This window comes from Colletotrichum fioriniae, assembly GCF_027942845.1.
Source record: "Colletotrichum fioriniae strain IMI 355084 chromosome Unknown scaffold_11, whole genome shotgun sequence".
NCBI classification, from domain to species: domain Eukaryota; kingdom Fungi; phylum Ascomycota; class Sordariomycetes; order Glomerellales; family Glomerellaceae; genus Colletotrichum; species Colletotrichum fioriniae.
In genome coordinates, this window is record NW_027076847.1 from 1,745,366 (window position 1) to 1,765,994 (window position 20,629).

The 20,629-nt window shown below is 52.1% G+C and overlaps 5 protein-coding genes across 5 annotated transcripts; 4 read left to right on the forward strand and 1 right to left on the reverse strand.

The window, feature by feature from the left end:
* Positions 1-1,273: 1,273 nt before the first annotated feature.
* N0V96_009114 (uncharacterized protein) lies at positions 1,274-2,935 on the forward strand (the record flags this gene model as incomplete). Its single annotated transcript, XM_053189053.1, has 3 exons — positions 1,274-1,801; positions 1,863-2,437; positions 2,503-2,935. 3 exons carry the CDS (start codon positions 1,274-1,276, stop codon positions 2,933-2,935), a joined length of 1,536 nt encoding a protein of 511 aa, XP_053053819.1.
* A 7,189-nt stretch (positions 2,936-10,124) lies between these two features.
* Positions 10,125-11,662, forward strand: N0V96_009115 (uncharacterized protein; the record flags this gene model as incomplete). Its single annotated transcript, XM_065758544.1, has 3 exons — positions 10,125-10,305; positions 10,398-10,594; positions 10,655-11,662. The coding sequence occupies 3 exons, from the start codon at positions 10,125-10,127 to the stop codon at positions 11,660-11,662; spliced, it is 1,386 nt and encodes a 461-aa protein (XP_065612937.1).
* Positions 11,663-12,589: 927 nt separating this feature from the next.
* On the forward strand, positions 12,590-15,030 carry OPT7 (OPT superfamily; the record flags this gene model as incomplete). Its single annotated transcript, XM_053189056.1, has 2 exons — positions 12,590-13,860; positions 13,923-15,030. The coding sequence occupies 2 exons, from the start codon at positions 12,590-12,592 to the stop codon at positions 15,028-15,030; spliced, it is 2,379 nt and encodes a 792-aa protein (XP_053053822.1).
* A 2,520-nt stretch (positions 15,031-17,550) lies between these two features.
* N0V96_009117 (uncharacterized protein) lies at positions 17,551-18,703 on the forward strand (the record flags this gene model as incomplete). Its single annotated transcript, XM_065758545.1, has 2 exons — positions 17,551-18,523; positions 18,684-18,703. 2 exons carry the CDS (start codon positions 17,551-17,553, stop codon positions 18,701-18,703), a joined length of 993 nt encoding a protein of 330 aa, XP_065612938.1.
* Positions 18,704-19,159: 456 nt separating this feature from the next.
* Positions 19,160-20,111, reverse strand: N0V96_009118 (uncharacterized protein; the record flags this gene model as incomplete). Its single annotated transcript, XM_053189058.2, has 2 exons — positions 19,160-19,942; positions 20,013-20,111. 2 exons carry the CDS (start codon positions 20,109-20,111, stop codon positions 19,160-19,162), a joined length of 882 nt encoding a protein of 293 aa, XP_053053824.2.
* Between the last annotated feature and the right edge of the window lie 518 nt (positions 20,112-20,629).

Consider the following 20,629-nt stretch of genomic DNA (forward strand, 5'->3'; position numbering starts at 1 on the left):
GAAGACGCCAAGAATTTGGGTCAAGAACATTGAACCTCTCAAGAAACACAAGGAGAATGAGACCTGCTACTGTTCTAGTTTCCGAAATTAATTACTCTACTATCCCAAGAGCGATGGAAGAAGCTGCCCCATCAACTGAACTGAGGGTTATTGAGTTGTAAAGGGGATGAAGCCTCACCGACACTCCAAACGCTAAGCGAAGATCAGCAACCAAATTCTTCTCACTCACGTAAAAGTTGAAACCGCACTGGTTGATCGATCTGAGAGGGGGTAAAAACAACTGACCTAGCGGCCGACATCCGTTTCCGTGAATCACAAGCGCACGTTCCCGCCGCGAGACTCACAAATGGCACTGCGACAGGGGACAAGCTCATGAAGCTAGGAGATAGCTACCCAAGACCACTCGTCACCACAACAGCTGGCCATACCTTAGTTGAGCCGCTTGGAAAGCAGACGGTCCAACCCTTTCCCAATCTCTGCCTAACGGCTTAGGTTTTCACATTTCTCCAGTGGACAAAGGGCCCTTCGGCCGGTAAGTCGCTTGTTATATCCGGCCCGCTAAGCTAAGGGTCGCCTACCCCTCCTCAGGATCTTGGTATCCAGAATTGCGGTGATCCAGAAGGGCATGGCGTTTAGAACCGAACATGGGTTTGTCTGGAGTCCTCTGCATTCTCCGAGTCTAACCCCCCAAACAATCTTGTTTCCCTTGAGCTTGAAGAGCGAGAACCGCGCGAGAGGAGCTTATGCCAATGTTTGTTGACTCCATGTTAACTTGCGATTAATAATTGACCGTCACTTGAGCCGCGCCATGGAACTCGTCGTGGAGTGTGGGAATACTTTCTCAATTCGGATATAGGCAAGGCCCCAAAGAATAAGAACAAGACAAACTGCTGCTACTGCTCGTGCTGGTACTACCTGGGCTACTTGATATAGTCCCATATTTAGCCGAGCAAGAAGCAAGCAATCTCCTCGAGCTATTGTTCACCGACGATACGAAACGACGCACCAGTTCGCCCCACAAGCATTGCTCGCACCCAAGGGGCCCAGGGGAGTTTCTTTTCTCATCTCATCCAGGGACTTTTCGCCAATAAGATCTGCATCCACAGGGTGAAAAGGGCGCTCACAATCGAGGCTTCACTCGAAGCCACTTGAGGAAAAAGTATCAAGAAGGGAAGCAATACACAGCGATACGAAGCGGCAGCCGGTCGTACCACCAAAGTTCGCTGAGTAAAACAGTCGCAACAACACCAGCCCAACCCAAAACTCCACAACCATGCCGCGCTCTCAACACGCCCTCTCAACATCGTCCAACTCATCAACTGTCATGGACAGGTCCACCGCGCCCGCAGATCCAGAAAAGGCGGATCACATCCCCTACGAGTCCTCCTCTTCCGCCCGCCAATCCCTAGATCGCATCCCCTCCCAGCAGCGCGACACCGAGGCCAACATCTACCCGGAACCCGCCAACGTCGTCGAGGCCGATCTCGAAAAGGGCGCCTTGGCGCGCACGACAACGCAAGATGCCAAGACCGATGCCCCGGCCGATGGTGATGGCCCGGCACCGCCCGCTGCCGGCCCGCCGCCGGGGATGAACCCGGCTGACTTTCCTGATGGCGGCGCCCAGGCTTGGCTTGTCGTCTTTGGAGGGTGGTGCGCGTTGTTCTGCACGTTTGGCTTGATCAACTGCGTCGGCGTCTTCCAGGCGTATTATGTGTCTGGTCCCCTGAGCGCGTACCCTTCTTCGACTGTCGCCTGGATCACCAGTCTGCAGGTCTGGGCAATGACCTTTATGGGCGTCATTGTGAGTTTCCCTGAAGTGCCTCTTCGCTTTTCCTGCCTCGATAGCTGACAAGTTGCTCCAGTTCGGCCGTTTGTACGACACCTTCGGCCCCAAGTACCTCCTCTACTGCGGCACCGTCGTATATGTCTTCGGTCTGATGATGACCTCGCTGTCGACGCAGTATTACCAATTCATCCTCGCCCAAAGTCTCGTCTCGTCCATCGGCTCAAGCGCGTGCTTCAATGCCTGCATGTCGTCCGTGACCTCGTGGTTTTTCAGGAGGCGCGCAGCCGCGTTCGGCATTATGGTCTCTGGCTCCTCGCTCGGCGGCGTCATCCTGCCCATCATGATGTCCAAGATGATTCCCCAGGTCGGCTTCCCCTGGGCCATCCGGGCCGTGGCATTCTTGTTTCTGTTCTTGCTCGGTATCGCGTGTCTGACAGTCAAGTCGCGGCTACCGCCTCGCCCGCGACCGTTCGTTTTCAAAGAGTACGTCGATGGTCTGCGTGAGCCGCCCATGGCCGTCACGGTCTGCGCATTGTTCCTGTTCTTCCTCGGCATGTTTTTGCCTTTCAACTTTGTTATTCTCCAGGCGCGTGCGCAAGGCATGGATGAGAACCTTGTCATCTACCTTTTGCCCATCATGAACGCCGTCAGGTAAGACCACCTTTGCTCCCCTGGACCCCCAGCAGCCTGTACGATGATGGCTAACAAAGGCGCAGTATCCTCGGTCGCATCATTCCCGGCATCGTCGCCGACAAAGTCGGTCGGTACAACGTAATGATCTGTATCACTTTCATTAGCGCAGTCTTCTGTCTCGGCCTCTGGATCCCAGGCAAGAGCAACGCCGCCATCATCGTCTTCCTCATCATCTTTGGCTTCTCCTCCGGCGGCTTCATCTCACTAGGCCCAGCATGCATTGCTCAAATCTCCGACATTAGACAAATCGGCGTTCGCACCGGAACCGCGTTCGCCGTTCAGTCCTTTGGCGCGTTGGCTGGCAGCCCTATCGCCGGCGCCATTGTTGCGTCGCAAGGAGGCACCAACTATCTTGGGCTTCAACTGTTCTGCGGCTTCTCGATGCTGGCGGCGGTCGGTGTTTTCATCGCGGCGAGGACTGTGCAGGTTGGATTCACCCTGAAGAAGGTCGTTTGATGGAAATTGAGCTGGCTGTGAAGCGAAACCTTAATACTGGGCATGCTGCATGTCAGCAGGAGGATGAGAGTTTACCGGCCAATATGCCCGCGTCCCCGATCTCCGCTCCGCTCTTATCGCCGGCTCCGTTCCGGCGCCGTCTTTATGCCGTGCCCGATCCTACATCACGGGCTGTGTCTTCTTTCTCCTGCGTCAGGCTTGAAATGCGAGGAAAGTTATAGACTATGGCAAAAAGAACGATGAATGAGAAGCTATATAGAATATTAGTTGATGGTGTAATAGACAATATCGGTCCCTCAAATACCTTTAGTTTTAAGTTTCTACGTACGTATCCCATGCTCGGTCACAGTTTTAAACAAAGGCCATCGTGCGGTAACGAAGGAGGCCATGGCATTGAACATCTAGCGATTGCGTGTGATGTGGCTTCGACGAGTTTACATGTAATTATGTAGACGGAGTTCCCCTTACTGCAGCTCGGCGACTCTCCGGAGCTCCGCAAGACCGCCAAGACAGTGGCTTACAAGGTCTTCGTTGGACTTGAACCAGGCAAGCATCCTCCAAATTACAAAAGTCCAATTGTTTGAGATCAGTAGAGGTTGTTTGATCTCTCGCCTTGTGTTTGCAGCTCCACCACCGCGGTCTTTAGCTGCCCTCCAGAACTTCTTGTGCAGGCGTGGTCTTGATCTCTGGGGAATCGTCCTCGAGCTTACGACGGGAGCCATCTCGAGGTGAGCGTGGCCTCGCGCAATCTGACCCGACGAGAATGATGAAGCTCTGTGACATCCTCTTCGGGTACAATCTAAGCCAGTCCTTGCAGGATGACGATTCTGTCCTCTAGACGGTCTCGGGATCCTCAGTCGGGTCCTCAGCGACAGAGAACTTGGTGCCTTCAGAGAATTAGCGCAAGTTTATGACATACGAAGAAAATGGGAATCACCTTTGATGTCTTCTGCAAGATGGACAAGATCGTTGAACATGAGCTTGTCGCTAGTGGTGTAGCCCTTCGAACGCCACCTGGTGCTCTGAAGATAGGCGGCAATCACGCGAGCAATGCCATTGGAGTGGGTAAAGAGGTCCGGGTCATCCTCTAAATCAGGGATAGACGCAACGTTTTTCGCGATGATGGTAAAGAACGCAATCTTGTCAAGTCATGGTGCAATCCCCTACCTTAAATTGGTGAAGATGCAAGGTAAGGGGAAGAGGTCGAAACGCCATATTCGGGTAGGTAAGGGACGCCGAAGTGGCTTGGTATGAACCTCCTGGTCGTCTTGGATCTCTCAGCAGCTGCGACAAGATTCAACTCCGACTGGCTTTCCCTAGTGATGTTGTCGACTGTTGAGACTACCGTGTCGACGTTGTACTTCTCAAGGACGGCCGTGAGAGAATCAACATCAGAGTAGTCCACAGCCACAAAACGAACATTCGGAGCTGCGCCTCCGGGCCTCCCTGAAACCTGAGTGAACATGACTGTCAGTGCCGAGCCTTGTTGCGAAACCGCATGGAGTATTCCCTGGATGATAAAGTACCTTTCTCGTTAGGACGATAACCTCATGAGTCTTTTGGGCTGAGATAGCTTCAACGAGAGCACGGCCGGGGCCGCTGATACCGCCAGCAATCGCCACAGCCATGATTGTCTTATCGTTCGTTATATTAAGCACACAAAATCTTTCCTCAGCAATGGTGAAAGGGCCCAGACATTCCAGTCTCTCGACATTGTTGGAACATTTCATCCTATATAAGATGTCTGTGGGTCAATGACGGCGTATGTACATATATCAAGAGCCCTGCCTACGCCAAGAGCAAAGACTCATCTCGCTCTTCGGACAACGCCAAGGTGCCCATCACATGACAGCATCGCGGCTAACAGCGTCATGAGCCGGAGATTAAGGACAAGATTTCGGAATCGCAACGGGCTGAACAGGCAATGACCAACTAGCTTAGAAATGCAATTCGGCAGTTCCCGTTAACATGATCTGCCCTGACTTTAGCGGTGGGATGTGCAGCTGTCGCGGACACGGGATCTCGAAGGTTTCGGGGCTCTCGGGGACCGAGGACTGTTTTCGCCCGCCCCTCCCGGCGGAGATAGATCGTTTGCTTTTACGCGATCCCGGTTGTGAGTCCTCTTGACTCAAAAGCTTGGTTCTCTTGTCTTCTTTGGGAAGCTTATTTCATGCGTCGCAAAAGTGTACAATTAGCCAGGTCTTTGTTAGTGGTTTTTCCCCCCATGGACCGGATCTTAACATTGAAACTCGCACATGCTGTTTGGCCAATCCGTCTCTGCGTATGCTTCGTTCTTATGTAAATCTAGAGAAAGTCATCTGCCTTGGTGGGAAGCATGTCAGGTCTTATGGATGCTTAACTCTATGCCTCTATCGTTGATCTCACTTCCAGCCGCACGCCTCAAGCCGGAACAACAATTATTGGTGAAACTAGCTAGAAAAAGCCCATGACCTGCTCCCCACCGAACATCATCTCCATTTCTTGATTAGACTGCACATGTTCAGACGCCAAATGATAATTATCACTTAAAGCGATAGCCGGATAAAATTGACTTAGCCCCAGCGTTGAAAGAGAGGGGACAGACGCCCAATCTTGCTCGCTGCTTGTCTCGATGTGCTTTTCTGCAATCATACAGAGCTGTCGAGTGATGTCATACAAGTCCTTTGCAGAGGGTGATAGATGGGCTCCCTGCTCAAGGCTATCTGCAAAGCTCTTGAGTCGCTGAGCGTCGCTCGTGTCTTGAGTCTCAACTATGTGGCAGAACACTACCAGGAGTGGAACGAAAGGGGTTTGAAGGAGTCGCCTGGAGGCATGATAGCACCTGTCAGTTCCGCAACGGACGTTATCTTTAGGACGGCATTGGAAGTGGTTCCAGGCTTACCAGTGGAGATAAAGATTCACAATGTGTAAGTCGCCGCTCATTAGGGGGACGCATTCAAAATGGGCGTCAAACGTCGCGCGTGCATACGACAAGCAGTCCGGAGAGAAAGACGGCACAGAAGCTCGAGAAGTCTTTGCCCTGCATATCAGAGTTGCTGTTGTATGGTACATGACTTTGGCGGATATGGCAAGAACATCCTCTAGCTTCGTCATTGGTTCGACGCTATTAGACGATGCAATCGTTGGGTTGACCTGATTATAAGTTAGCACCATGATGCTCATACTTCGCATCAAGCTCTCCGGCCGCACATACCAAACTGACAGGCTCTATTGACTTAAGATCAGAAAGCAAGCCATTTGCTCGATCACATAAGTCTTCTTGAGAAACAAGTTGCGCACTTCGACTATACAGCAAGTCGTAAACTTTACCATGGATGGAGGCATTCGCGACCCAAAACGGCACTACTTTGTCCCATAGCCTTGGCAGACAGACCGAATGCAGTCCCTTGGGTATGATAATGTCACATTCTCCAATCATTGAGGCTCTACCCAGGCGCAAGGCCAGAGTCTTTTCCAGTCCGTAGACATGCCAGAACAGCAAAGCTTTGGTGTTCCTCGTGCTCTTGTCATCAGATGCAATCAAGGTTTCGTCATGAAAGCCTGCAGCCATGCAAAGCTGCCCTGCGAAGCATATCAACCTCCATGCCAGCCAAGGTTTGGCCATCTCGATAGCGTGCGTTGTCTGGTTTGTTAGAATGGAACAAGATCAACAGAGCATGGCTTGACATACGCCGAGAATTAATGCCTGCACGTTTTTCGCTTTGGCAGACAAGCCGGCATCTATCGTTGCCACAGCGGCCGTGAGAGCGTTCCTGCACATTGCTCCCCAGGTGAGAGACTGTTTCCGAAGCTCAGGGTGCCCGAGGCTGGGAGGACAAAAGTATTCTGTGAAAAGATAATGAAGACCCGAGTTAACTATGATGAAGTCAATGGCAGTGTAGTCGTCGATGGAGAAGTAAACGTTCCGGCATAGGTCAATAAACTCCGAACATGGGAGAAAACACCTCAAAACAAAGAAACTGCTGGGAGGGTTGTCTATAGAATCTTAGTAACAGGTAGAGGACAATGGATTCGATCTAAAACACAAGCCAAAGCGTACCTTTCAGTTGTCTCAGCACACCAATGACTGCAGATGTTGGTGGCAGAGGCATACTTCGATATGTTACAGGTCTTTGGGCCAAGTGCCTTTGGGATGCCCCTGCTGGATTCTGAGGTCCTACAACTCGATGTGCACTGGCGACGGCATTAACGTAGCATGAGGCACCTAGCTCAATGGCCGCACTCTCTGTAAGTCTTCTCGTTGCTGCCATCTGGAACCTCAGTGAGGAGGGGCCTTCAACCGGCGGAGCCTCATCTGCCGCATCAAATTCTGTGACAACATGAACGTGAGATGCATCTTTCACCGAGATCGGTACCTCTGACAGGGCCTTATCAGGTGTCAACCCTGAGCATGAGCATTGTGTTGACGCCGAGGTTTGTTGTTTCAGGAGCAAGGACTCAATGTTTGCGAGGCGTTTGTCCAAAAGATCTATCTTCTCCTCGCTGCGAACCTATTAGCCTGACATGAAATGCGAAGGGAAGGATAGGCTTGATCAGGCAACATACTACTGCAAGGATACATGAACCCTTTGGCGAGGAACCTTAGGCTTCTGACCAGCGCCTGTGAATGTGCAATCCTGCGAAGACTGACGACAGTTGAAGCAAGGTACGCTTTTGTCACATCGAACCTATTAGAGTGCTCGTCAATGACGTGTTGACCACACACATAGAGACACTGATGCAGAAGCTTGTGCCCCTGACATGATGCTGCGTCTCATCTTGCTCTCAGTGCAACGCTTCCACTTACTTTGCGCAAACGACATAAGTCGCACTAGACACCTTCCGGTCAGATGTGGACTCAGCAGGGCCACAGTATTTGCTTACCGCAGTTGCCCTTGAGTCCATGCCAGCTATTCGGGCTCGGATGAAGCCAAGCTCAGTCGGGTTGTTGGAGTGAGAGTCGTAGAATCCCGTCTCGGGCTCCTCGGTCACCATCGCCTGGGCTCAATGACAACCCGCCGGTAATGGCGTTGTGTCGGCCTCCGAGGGGGCCGAGCAGGGATGTGTACACAAATGTCCATCTCCGTCTGTGGGCCAGATCTGGGATCTGAAAGAGCAAGGGGTGCGGAGCAGTCCGCCCGGCTCTCGGCCCCAACTCGGCGCCGGCTCCGGGCCATGGATATCAATCACCGGCACTAGTCATCGATGTAATTCTGTCTGCTAGTCAATTGCCTTCAGGATTGCTCATCGGGTGGTATTATCGATCGTACAATACAGGCTGATCATCTTGGCTAGCTGCCTTATTCTTTTGAGATTGTAGCAACACTTCGTGAGAGAAAATTTAGTCTAGCCCATTATTTAACAACAAGGTTCGGTCTGAAGAAGAACTTTTATCAAGGTATCATCAGGAAGCTCTTTTCGAAGTTTTGACTCCTTTCAAGCGACCCGACCTTACAAGGAGCCTAGTGTAGTGTGTTTCATCGATTTGCTAAGTAGAACCGGCACCGTGTTACAATTCCCGAGCCACGACGAACCTCTGCCCTGAAAATCAAGGATTCCCTGCGATGATTGGTGTGATATACACTTTAAGGCATGGCATTGGCTGAGAGGAGAGTACTAAGATGTTTGGAGCGGGTGACTCGTCACCTACTGTCTCTGAGTGCTAGGTGCAGATACCAGAGGTGTTCTAGACAACGCCAATCAAAGGTTCCCCCGTCTCGTCAAAAAGTCAGCTGGACCGACATCAGGTCTTCAAATTAGCAATCAAGGCAAAAAATTGAGTCAAGATCATGGGTTTATCAGGCTCAAGGAAGTTCAAGAACGACACTCGTGCCCTAGGAATGCTTATTTATTGACGGAAAGTGTCGAAGGGAATAAATGAAACGAATTGTAGTTAGACACGGCAATTATGATGCTAATGCTATCAATTCACCCCAATAACAATCGCCAGAACATTCCGAGAGGACGCATATTTAAAGCCGTGAGGTTGAGTCATCCTGCATGGCGCTAAATGCTGACTTCAGCTGGTCAAAGACTCGCGCCAGCGGCCAAAGTCAGCTGGGGCAGCTGGGGTAAGATGGGTATTGATGGGAATACACGTAATGGGACTGGTCTGTCTGAAGCTCCCATCATCAACAACACGTTGCCTGAAGAATTCTATCCTGACATCGGCGACACTTCATTAACACGCTCTTATGGCTTCACAAACGAGTCCCGGGGACCTCCCCAATCATCTGAAGGCGATCTACGCTTCTTATAGACATACCGCGGATATCGATGCGAAGGGGATCTTTCTTTCTCCATCTTGCTACCAAATATGTCGCCCAAACCCCTCGTTTTCTGCACACGATCGTGAGACAATCGTGCGCTACTTGCACGAGTACGCACCAAAAGACAAGCACGGGGCCTTGGAGCAAAGTGAGAAACCTGCTAAGAAGGGCTTTTACACGATACGACCACTCAAAAATGACGAGTTTGAGTTCGGCACCGACGAGCAGACTGCTCCTGCCGGCTTCTCTTCAGCGGCGGAAGTCGAACAAAAGGCCAGGAGTGAGGGGTGGGTGGGATTGAGGGTCGATCTTTGGGACAATTCGCCAGGTCATGATGCAGATAAGAAAGAAGACCTTTTGGTCAAGGTGCAATACTGGTGGAGGAGAGAGGAAGGCAATTGGATGCAAATCTTTCACGACATTATGTACATGGGTCCACGCGATGGGAGTGAAGGCGTTAATGCGGAGGTCCTGGAGTGAAATCCAGGTCTGTTGCACTTGCGAGGCGAGGATGTATGACAGGTGACTGAGACGAAGGGTCACTTGCGGGATGTCTCGGATTCTCGACCTACGCCAGTAAATGATAAATGGGAGCGACTGAGGAGGAGAATTCTGCTCGGCATTGGTGTTAAGTAACTTACGAGGTAGTGTACCAGGTGTCTCATTGTGAGCAGTCCAATTGCTTATGAAGTGTATCACAAGTTGGCTGCCTCCTCCAGTGCTCTCATCTGCTCGGTTGATATTTCCATGCCTGTTTTCCGTTGTATAGTAATTGACCAAGATGGTCTCAGATTGAAACTTGGCAGGACTTCTGGGTGCACTCACGACCATCTGAATCCTCTCTGAGCGGTATTTGATCTAGTTCCATCCAGAATGCCCCAAGATGAGTGTTGATTATTTTTGACTGGACCACAACTTGACACACCTTGGCAGGATACATCATGGGCGTTCGAGCTTCCCTGGCCCTAGCGATCGGCGCATTGGCTCTGACCTGCAGGTCACAGAATTCGATTCCCGAGGACCAAGATCCGTGTCTAGATCCCAAGGTTCTTGCCTCGAAATGGGTTGACGATAACATGATCCGGCCGAACTACATTCCGGCAACGACGGAGGAAAAGCCTAGTCAGTAATACCCGATGCATTCTTTCCGCATAATAAACCCCAAGAGTGGTATTAGAGCCCAATATGTAGTCGACTAACAAGGTCGCATCCAGTGGTTGCTCAGAGAATCTTCGATCAGCCCCAGACTTCAGAGACTGGCAAGTCATATGTGACTAGTCTGGAGCAGACCAGCGTGCTCTACATGACAGGAGTCATCGTAGACTTACTACAGGCGAATGTTCTGAAGACTGGAGCACCTGGGGACTTGCCACGGTCCCTTGGAACAGGCTATAACAGTGCCATTCTTGCCGTAAGACCAGAAGCATCACCAGACCTTGCGTGATATTACCAGATGACTGACTTGAAGCAGGGCGAAGGATCAACACTACAGTTCTCCGGACGCATCGAAACCCATAATGGCGCAATAAACCTGTACGCAACTGGGGCTGGGACGACAGTCACCCTGGACGCACCCCAACTGTACAGCAGCGGCTCGGGAGCCATTGGCCTTTTTGCCATCCGGGGTGCCAATCTGGATGTTACCGATCTCCGCCATTGTTCGGGTGGCTACCGATCACCTACCCTCGCGGGTCTCAATTTCAACAGTCGTGGGGGCATCGCCCATACTACCAACCCGGGGTCGCCATTGATCTACTCACTAGGGCGAACCATGTCATCCAATCTGACCGGTTGGGCCGATGCCTCCCCTGCCATAATCATGGAGGGGCCTCAGTATGTACACCTCAACGCTTCAACCATCACTTCGGGAACCATCAGTGGTTTCCTGTTCTTCGATTGGTCCATCACGGCACAACATGATATTGGAACGTTGGAGGCGACATCCCTCAATCTTACGGTTCGCGAGGGCCCGGCCTTTTACCTCGCAACCTTTTCCGCCGAGATCATCCTAATGAATGCAAGGATAGACAATCCTTCAGGAATTCTGCTTCTGGCGGATACGAACACAGCATCCCGGGACCTTGAGAGGGTCGAGCCACAGCTTTGGAGCGGCAGTCCAATCTCGTCCAACTCTTCTCTGACGCTGATGGACTCGGAAGGCATTTCCGGAGATATTGTCACCCGAGGTGGCTGTACCGTCACAGTCCATCTCCTAGCGAACAGCACGTGGCAGGGCTCCGCCAATGCATCTCTCATCAACAATCGTGGGGGTTTGACAGTGCAGATTGACGAGACGAGCAACTGGATCGTAGCAAAGAACTCATTCGTCCGAGGTCTCTCAGTCGTTGGTGGAGATCTTGGGCGCCTCAAGGACCAGGGGTTCACAGTTGCGTATGATCAGAAAGCCCCAGAGAGCTCTTGGCTTCAAGGTCGGACCTACACTTTGCAGAACGGAGGAAAACTTCAGCCGTGGAATTGAGTAGGTAGTAGCTCGTCGGTTGTTCTTGATTACAGATACAGAATGTTGTGCGAATGAACGAGTCATAGTGAAGAGATTGGAAGTCGGTGTTTGTTCATCCGTCTGACATTTTGCATTTGAAATCGAATAATGGCAAACAACACAACGTAACATGTCGGATCCGAGCAGCGTTTCGCCCAATTGAAGGAATTTTTAAGCTTTACGTACTCCTTGTCGACCCAATCCACCGTTCAAAGGCCGTGTTCCACAGGATCCATCTCGGCTAACCAGCCTAGTGGTTGTGAAGATCGAGGTTGATCCTGACTCGAGGGACTTTTGGCAATGGCGCAATTGCTGTTATGTACGGGATTGGTGAAGAGACTTCTCTGCAACATAATTGTGTTTATTTTGCCACGAGGATCTCGAGAACTTCTGCTGCTTACTATGGCACAATATGTGAACACGTTCTCGCCCGAGTCGCTCCTATGAGATGACAGAGCCGACTCGCAGTAGGGTGGCACTTTTGCCGCAATACGATGCAGTGCGCCGGCGATCCTGCGGGGCATTTCGAAAAGCCCCGTTGGGTTACATTCCTAGAACCGAGAGCCACCTTCAGAAGCCGCACATCCGCTTAGGCTCGTGCCATCGCGCGACGCAGGCAATATAAAGATGAAAAACGCCGATGACACCATCGCAACGGCTCCGCCAACTAACTGTAACGGTCGACTGACCTCCCACATTCGGGAGTTGTCTAGAGTCAGTAACGGCGAGTGGGCAAAGCAGTTGAGCCATGGGCGGTTCTTGATATAAGTTGCAACGCCCAGCTGTCGGAGGGTTGCGCTCGGAAGAAGAAGGTCCCTGATCCCCCCCAGGCTTGGCCAACTTGGCTCCCGTGTGGCGTTCTCTTCCAAGCATCTTGGCGATCAGCCGCCCAGAACGACCTCCACCATGTCTCCATCCCCCAACCAACAACAACAGGCTGCCGCTGAGCCAAAGGCTGGCGGTCTTCACGATGGCGATGCCATTTCCGTCGATTCTCCCAGCAATGGCACGCCCGAGAAGAGGTCCAGCGAGCCTGCTGCTCCCTACACCGAGGGCGACATGGAAAAGCCGCCTTTTGTGTTCACAACCAAGGCCAATGGCGAAGAAGAGGCATTTGACGAAGATGACCCGAGACTGAAGGACATCCCGGCCTACGTGCGTCGCATCGTTTCGCTGCACGACGACCCGGATTTGCCCTGCCTTACGTTCCGATACTTCCTCCTTACCATCATTTTCGTCATTCCCGGCGCCTTCTTGTCGATGATGAGCCATTTTCGCACGACGTATGCGCCCTACTCTATCTTCTTCGTCCAGATCGCCTCGAGTTACTGCGGCGCATGGCTTGCCAAGATCTTGCCGGCATGGGAGGTCAAGGTCCCCTTCACCAAATTCAGCTTCAACCTCAACCCGGGCCCGTTCAATGTGAAGGAGCATGTCTTGATCACCATTTCCGCAGCATCGGGCGCTACATACAACTTGGGATACACCCCCGTTGCGATGGCTGAGCTTTACTTCAACTCAAAGATTCACCCAGCAGCGGCGATTTTCTTCATGTGGGGTATTGTGTGGACTGGCTACTCGTTTGCCGCGCTGGCTAGACAGTTCCTCATCTACGATCCTCAGTTCCCGTGGTTCACGGCGCTTTGCCAGACCGCCCTGTTCGAGACGCAGAAGAAACAGCGCGAGGCTCCGACGGCTTCGTCTCGCAAGCAAACGAGAGTCTTCTTCTGGGCTCTTCTCGGCATGACCATGTGGCAGTTCCTGCCCGAGTACATCTTCCCTATGCTCGGATCTCTGGCCTTCCTCTGCTGGGTGGCACCTAACAACGCAGTAGCCAACTTTGTCGGCTCCGGATTCGGAGGAATGGGCTTCCTGAACCTTTCGCTGGACTGGTCCAACATTTCGACCAATGGATCTCTCTTCTTGACTCCATGGTGGACTCAGGTCGTCATGTTCTGTGGTTTCGCGTGCAGTTGCTGGATCTTGATCCCGGCGGCCAAGTACGGTCACCTCGGCGAGTGGCATGGGCACTTAATGTCCAACAGACTCTTCCTCGAGAACGGCACGTCGTACCCGATCACGAAGCTGCTCACTGCGGATGTTTCGTTCAACGAGACGGCGTACGCAGAGTACGGCCCCCCATTCGTCAGCACCCAGGTTCTGTGGACCATGTTCTTGTACGAATCCTCCTCCCCAAAACCTTTTTGGAAATTTTGATGTTCTGACTATTCTTCTCTAGTGACTACGCTGCTTACACGTCTGCGATTGCTTGGGCTGCCCTCTTCGGCTACAAGACCATCAAGAGCAGTCTCTCGAAGATGATGGATCGCATGAGGAACGGTTCGCAAATCAGCACGCAGTACAACGACCAGCTCAGCATCCTGCAGCGAAGCTACCAGGAAGTACCCTTGTCATGGTTTGCCGCGCTGTTTGCTGCATCGGCCATTGCTCTCATCACCATCACGGCCACCGGAAACATGTTCATCCCCGTGTGGACATACTTCGTTGCCATCGGAACTGGCGCAATTCTCGTCGTCCCGCTTGGATGGCTGTATGCGCTTAGCAACTTCCAGTTGGCCATTGGTACAGTCAACGAGCTGCTTTACGGATTGATGGTGAACTCTGTCAGCGGTTTCAAGAACCCGACTGGTGCTTCGGCGTACGGTGCCATCGCCGGAAACGCTTGGTACCGCGCGCAGCTCAACCTTCAGGACATGAAGGTTGGCCATTACATGCATCTGAGTCCAAAGGCAGTGTTCTTCTCTCAAGTCTTTGGCTCGTTCTTGGGCGTGCCCATCAACTATGCCGTTGTTCGCTGGGTTTTGGACACCAAATTCGACTACCTCACGGGAGCAAAGGAAGACCCGGCGCATCAGTGGACTGCTCAGTCTCTCACCTCCAACCTCACAATGGGCGTGCAATACGTCCTCATCGGTCCCCGAAGGCTCTTCCAGCAGCACATCTACAAGGTCCTCCCGTACGGCTTCCTCGTCGGCGCCTTCACTCCGCTTCTCATCTACGCCCTTCATCGCGCCTTTCCCCGCGCCAAGTTCCAGTTGTGGAACTCGACCATCTTCTTCTCGGCCATGGCTAGCTTCTACGGTAACATCAGCACCGGATACGTCAGCAGCTTGATCGGTGGTTTCGTGGTCATGTTCTGGGCGTACCGCTATCGGTACGACATGTGGGCCAGATGGAACTATATCCTGGCTGCTGCTTTCGACGCAGGATTCAACTTCAACATGCTGCTTACTTTCCTCTTCTTTGGTGCTGGAAAGATCGTCACCATGCCGAATTGGTGGGGTAACGATGCAGCCAGTTCCGAGCGTTGCTTTGCTCTCGATTGAGCTTGCTCGAAGGCGTGAAGGGCTTCTTGTTGAATTGGAATGGATTGTTGGTGAATGACCAACATAAGAGTTTGGTTAGTCAAGCATATTTAACTAAATGAGATGAATATTTGAATCGTACAAAACTTGCTCACTAGCAGTCAAAGTGATTTCAAGGTGCTCAATGATTCACAAATACGCCAGGACTAAACGAGGGAGCCAAGAAATTTCTCCAGGAAACCTTCTCAAACAGCCTCATCCCCCCACCTCAGTGAGCAATCCAACAACTCGACTGCCCATCTCTTTCTCTCTGATTGATTGCTCGCACGAGCTGGTGATTTGGTAACGAGTTAATGTGCGCTGATTTAGGCATCTGATCCATCTCGTTGCGACCATAGAGGCTGTGGCTTGCAGAACTTCCCTCTCATGACCGTATCGGAGATGACTAGATGCTACGCTTGACTTGCATCCTTGCTTCCATCTCAGATAATTCCACGAGGTTGTAATCTGCTCACTTGAACACCTATAATTCTGAGAAGAGCGCTCTTCCTCGCTTTGACTTGAGAGGAGGCACGACTCGTCCATCCAGAAACACAAAGTCGATTTCTTCCACCCGTGCCGAGACCTCACGATGGACATGCCCAGCAGTCCGTCCCATTCTCACGGCACCGAGCCCATGCCGATTGTCTTTCACACCAAGATGGCCACTGCGCTGTTTTCTGATTCGTGGACACCGCGAACGCCAGGGCAATACGCCGGTACCTGCCTCACCCTCATCGTCTTTACCATCATTCTACGTATTTTAATCGCCTTCAAGCCCATGTTAGAAGCGACAGTCTGGGCAGGCGAACATGAAAAGAGCCACTTGAGAATTGACGAGGAAGTCGCGCGGAAAGAGAAGTCATCTTTTGCTACACCAAGGTCGATTCCTCTAAGAATTACGCATGGTATCTACGAGGTTATCATTGCCCTTTTAGGGTATTTATTGTGAGTGCCAGCCAATCATTGAAGATGTATGGGACAGTCTTAACAATGTCTACAGGATGCTAGCGGTAATGTCGATGAACTTGGGATATTTCTTGTCTGTTCTTCTTGGTGTTTTCGTGGGAACGCTCTGCTTGGGCGGCATTGCGCGCAGCACAACACTTGATCATTGTTCTTAAGAGTATGAAGCTAAGAATCACTTTTTGAAGGGGTCTTCTTCAGGTTGTCAGTCTTGTAACAGTCTGGCTATTTTAGCGCAGTAAATTTAGCCATAGCATGCGAGAGGTTCGCTGGCTCAAGAATTCTTAGCCACGTGTACTAGGGGCTCTGAGCAGTCGTCCGCGTTGTTGTGCATCTGACGATCGTGGCCGTGACATCAGTCAGAGTCGTGGACCAACTATCACCAACAACGCGCCCATCTCCACTACCACGTCGGACAGAGATCAAGCCGGATCTAACCGCAAGCGCTCTAGTTGGATACACCCCTGTCGTGCCTGTTCAGCATGCCCCGCCAATCCTTCTCAAGTCTCGGCCCCTCCAATGCTCCAATGCTGTCCCAAATCAAGTCGCATTCGCAAAATGCCAGTCGTGCGAGATGTTGTGCAGAAGCTGCGACGAGCTTGCAAATGCACGGAGTAAAGAAGCCGAGCGACTTCCTGAACAGGCTTGCGGGCCATCTTCAAGCCGCGTGCTCGTTCACCACGCGACGTGGGCCGCATTCGAAGATGCCGTCACGGCGGGTTGCCACCTGTGTACCTCCATACACGAGGAACTGGCGGCAGAGAGTCTACTACCTGACAGCCAACCCGATACAGCGCGGGTGTATGTGCAGGTCCACGCGGCAACAACCATGCCGAGTGGCTACCTCGTTTTCTCGCCGTCCGAGTAGGAAGCCTGCTCTCAACATACTCAAGTCGATATGAAAGCCACTGACCGTTCATATCCCTGGTAGAGTCTGTCGAAGCGGCGCTAGCTTTTACATGTTGAAGAACCAAGGTCAGAGTCCATCTGAGCAGAGACGTTGGAGCCTTGAATGAGTCAGTAACACCGATCAGGCGATGAACACGCGGAGTCTGTAAGTCTGGCGGAAGACGATATAGCTCCGGAGATTAGGGCTCACGCCACGACGAAAACGTGGCTTGAGGATTGCCAGTTGAACCATGCAGACTACTGCGGGAAGGATACGGGCGGTTTTGTTCCGACAAGACTACTTGATCTTGGGTTCAGAGACACCGACGAGGTGCGACTGTCAACATCTGTGCCCGTCTATGAGAAATACGCGACTCTTAGCCATTGCTGGGGCAAGTCCCAGATCTTGACGTTGAGAAGAGCCAACTTGGAAATCTTTCGAGCTGGTATACAAGTAGGAGCCCTGCCCAAGACCTTCCGAGATACCATTTCCATCCTGAGGAGACTTGGACTGCGCTATCTCTGGATCGATTCTCTATGTAAGTTGCGATTAGTTAGTATGGTCGACAACCCGAGCGAGTTGGCTGACGGCCAAGCATAGGCATCATCCAAGATTCAGTTGACGACTGGCGAAAGGAGTCCATCACCATGGCTGAGGTCTATCGCAACGGTGTCATCAACATTGCCGCCACGGCTGCCTCGGGCGGAAATGAGGGGCTGTACTTTGCACCTCACCCAATTCACTCCAGGCATCTTCGCATATCCTTCACTCAGTCCATCGACGGCACACCCTCGGAGGAACCGACCAGCGGAGAAAGACCGCATGTGGTAGAGCCTGGAGAATACTTTCTTCTAAATAGCAAAATCTGGCAGCATGGCGTCGAAGAGGCCCCTCTAAACACGCGCGGCTGGGTTTTGCAAGAACGGCTCTTCTCACCACGTGTTGTTCACTTTTCACGACATCAGCTATTTTGGCAGTGCGGCATGGACTACCGGATAGGACAATTTGCGTACTCGAATGATCGCATAGGATCCTTTGGCAAGGCCTACACCAACCGAGATCTGCGCGCATTTTCTCAAGTACTATGGCGTCTAAAAGGCATGGCGAAAGAGGATAAGGATCCGTTTATTCTCGAAGAGGCGTACCTTCCTTGGGAAGAAGTCGTGACGACGTACACGGCGCAGCACTTGACTAAAGGCGAGGACAAGCTCATTGCAGTACAAGCTTTGGCGAAAGCCATGGAGGAGGCGGTGGACGATTGCTATGTCGCGGGATTGTGGGAGAGTCGGTTGGTTGAGGACCTGCTGTGGGCTTGTTCAGCACCGGGCGATAGAGCGAGATACTCGCGTCAGACGACGTGGCGCGCGCCTACGTGGAGTTGGGCCTCAATTGATGGCGGGTCGGTCAAGAAGGAGACTCTTACTGGGAGATATGCAGGGCGGAAAGTGTTTGAAGGAGAAGCTCTGGTCAAGAGTATCAAGCACTACGTGGAGGGGTATGACGGGGTCACGACCGGGCAACTCAGAGGTGCCCGTCTGCAGCTCGAAGGTTGCCTTTTGAAGATTGCCACATCTAGGGGAGGAGAGGCCATGATAAGTGATAGTCACGTCAAGGGCATCAGTATGAGATGCCCCGATCCTAGAGTTCGGACCTTTATTGTTTGCCCAGACGAGTGGAGTTGGGATGGGACTGGCAAACCCAACTATCAACTGCCAGCGGGCAACATCTTGCTTCCGATAGGGACCCATCCCGCCTACAAGACTGATGGAACAAACCCGAGGCCGTGCATTGAAGGCTTAGTATTGCAAGATGCTGGTCAGAAAGGAAGCCTATCCTTCTGTCGCGTAGGCTACTTCAAGCTGGTTGCGGAAGCAACACTCATCAATGCTTGTTTGATAGGGGAAGGGAGAGCATTGTTTGCGAGGTATGAGAGTGCGTCTGGCGATGGAACATGTACTTTGAACTTGTTCTGATTCGGGGACTGTGCCGCGTGGCTTATTGAAAGTATGTATAGGAAAGAAATGCGACCATGAATTGGTCACAAGAAGACACGCCGGTCTTCGAAAAATACCACTCCGATGATGAGGCTGACCAGCCTCTAACAACTCAATGATGAACACAAGTAACCTAGGCCGTAGCCTGACGCCAAACACCGCCCAATGCTACCCTTGAGTCAGACAAGCAGGCGTCGGAACATCAGTTCCAATACCCGCCCTGGGGGGGGAAGACAAAGAAGAAGACACCAGACCTAGAAGACTAAGCATAGTGTGCGAGGGGGGCATCCCTCTTGCCCATGCGGCGCATCATACCGCGAAGGGGACCGACGTTGGCGTCGACGAGCGTGTTGACCCAGACCTTATCCTTGGTCTCCTCGCTCTGGCACTCAACGCTGGCGGCACCAAGAAGAAGAGGTTTCATGTTGCCGTAGATGGTCTCGTACTGTCCGGCGTTGGTGACGAAGCTCTCATGGTAGATGCCAATGTGGTTGTACTGCTGCTTGATACCATTGTACCAGTCCCAGCCCTTGCGGTGAATGGGGTCATGGGCGAACTTGTTGAGGCCCTCGACGTCGCGAAAGTAGTAGATGTTGAGCAGGGAGTTGTTGCGCGGGCCGTCGGCGCCGAGCCAGTTAGAGACGTGGTAGAGGCCGTACTCGGAGGCGCGCTGAGCGAGGTCCTTGTTCATCTCTCTGAAGTATTGACCAATTTCGCGACCGCCGGGGCAGAGGAGGCCCATGGGGTGGTTGAAGCGGACACCGAGGTGGAAGACGACGAGGGACTGGGAGGCGGCAATGGCTGGGATGACGCCGGTGGAGGGATCGGGGAACTGAGCGCTGGTGCGACCGCGGACGACGCCCTTCATGAAGGGGTTGGTCTTCTCGGAGCGAGTATCGAGGATGGTCGAGATGATGGAGCTGAGACCCATGGCCAAAGCCGGAATGACAGCGTACTTGGCAGGAAAGATGGAGAAGAGGGCGCACTGCATCAATGCGCCGATTGAGAAGAGGGTCGAGAGGTTGAAGCCATCCTTGATAAGCAGCTGAAAATAAAAGTCATTATTATTTGCTTTGGTGTGATGTAACACTCGGGTGTGATAATTAAGAACTCACAGGAAGATGGTTGTACGGCTTGGTCCACTGGGGAGACTCGGTCGGCTTGAATATGCCGTGGAACCGCTCAGCGGTCTGGTACTCGGTAGCGGCGTCCATTGTGAGCATGAATATTTCGAGCGGTGAGGTATGTATTCAAAGGTGGTTCGTGAATACAGGTGCGATGGGAGAAAGAATTGAGGATTGAGTGTGAATATCCGTGAGAATCGAGGAAGAGTTTGAAGATGAGGTGTAACGGTCAATGGTGACGATGAGGTTAAAGCTGTTGTGAAACTGTGTGATTCGAACAAGGTTGAAGGGTTGAAGGAAGGGAAGAAGAAGGCGGCCCCTTGCTTTAATATATCGTCAAAGAAAAGGGAAGCTGGAAAAAGGTCGTTTGTTAGCGTCTTCTGACTCCTTCTAATTCAGCCGTTGGCAAGCCCAAGTTAAACACACCTAAAGTCACAGGTGGGTGAGTGAGTGAGTGAATCACTTGGACCCTTGACAGAATATTGAGGTTTGGTGGGGAAGGAGGAATTGAAAGCTTCAGGCCCGAGTCCCGGCTACGTGGATCACCTGGATTTAGAGTGGAAAAAAGAAGCGAAAGCGCAGCGGCGCTAGATGATTAGATCGGGACA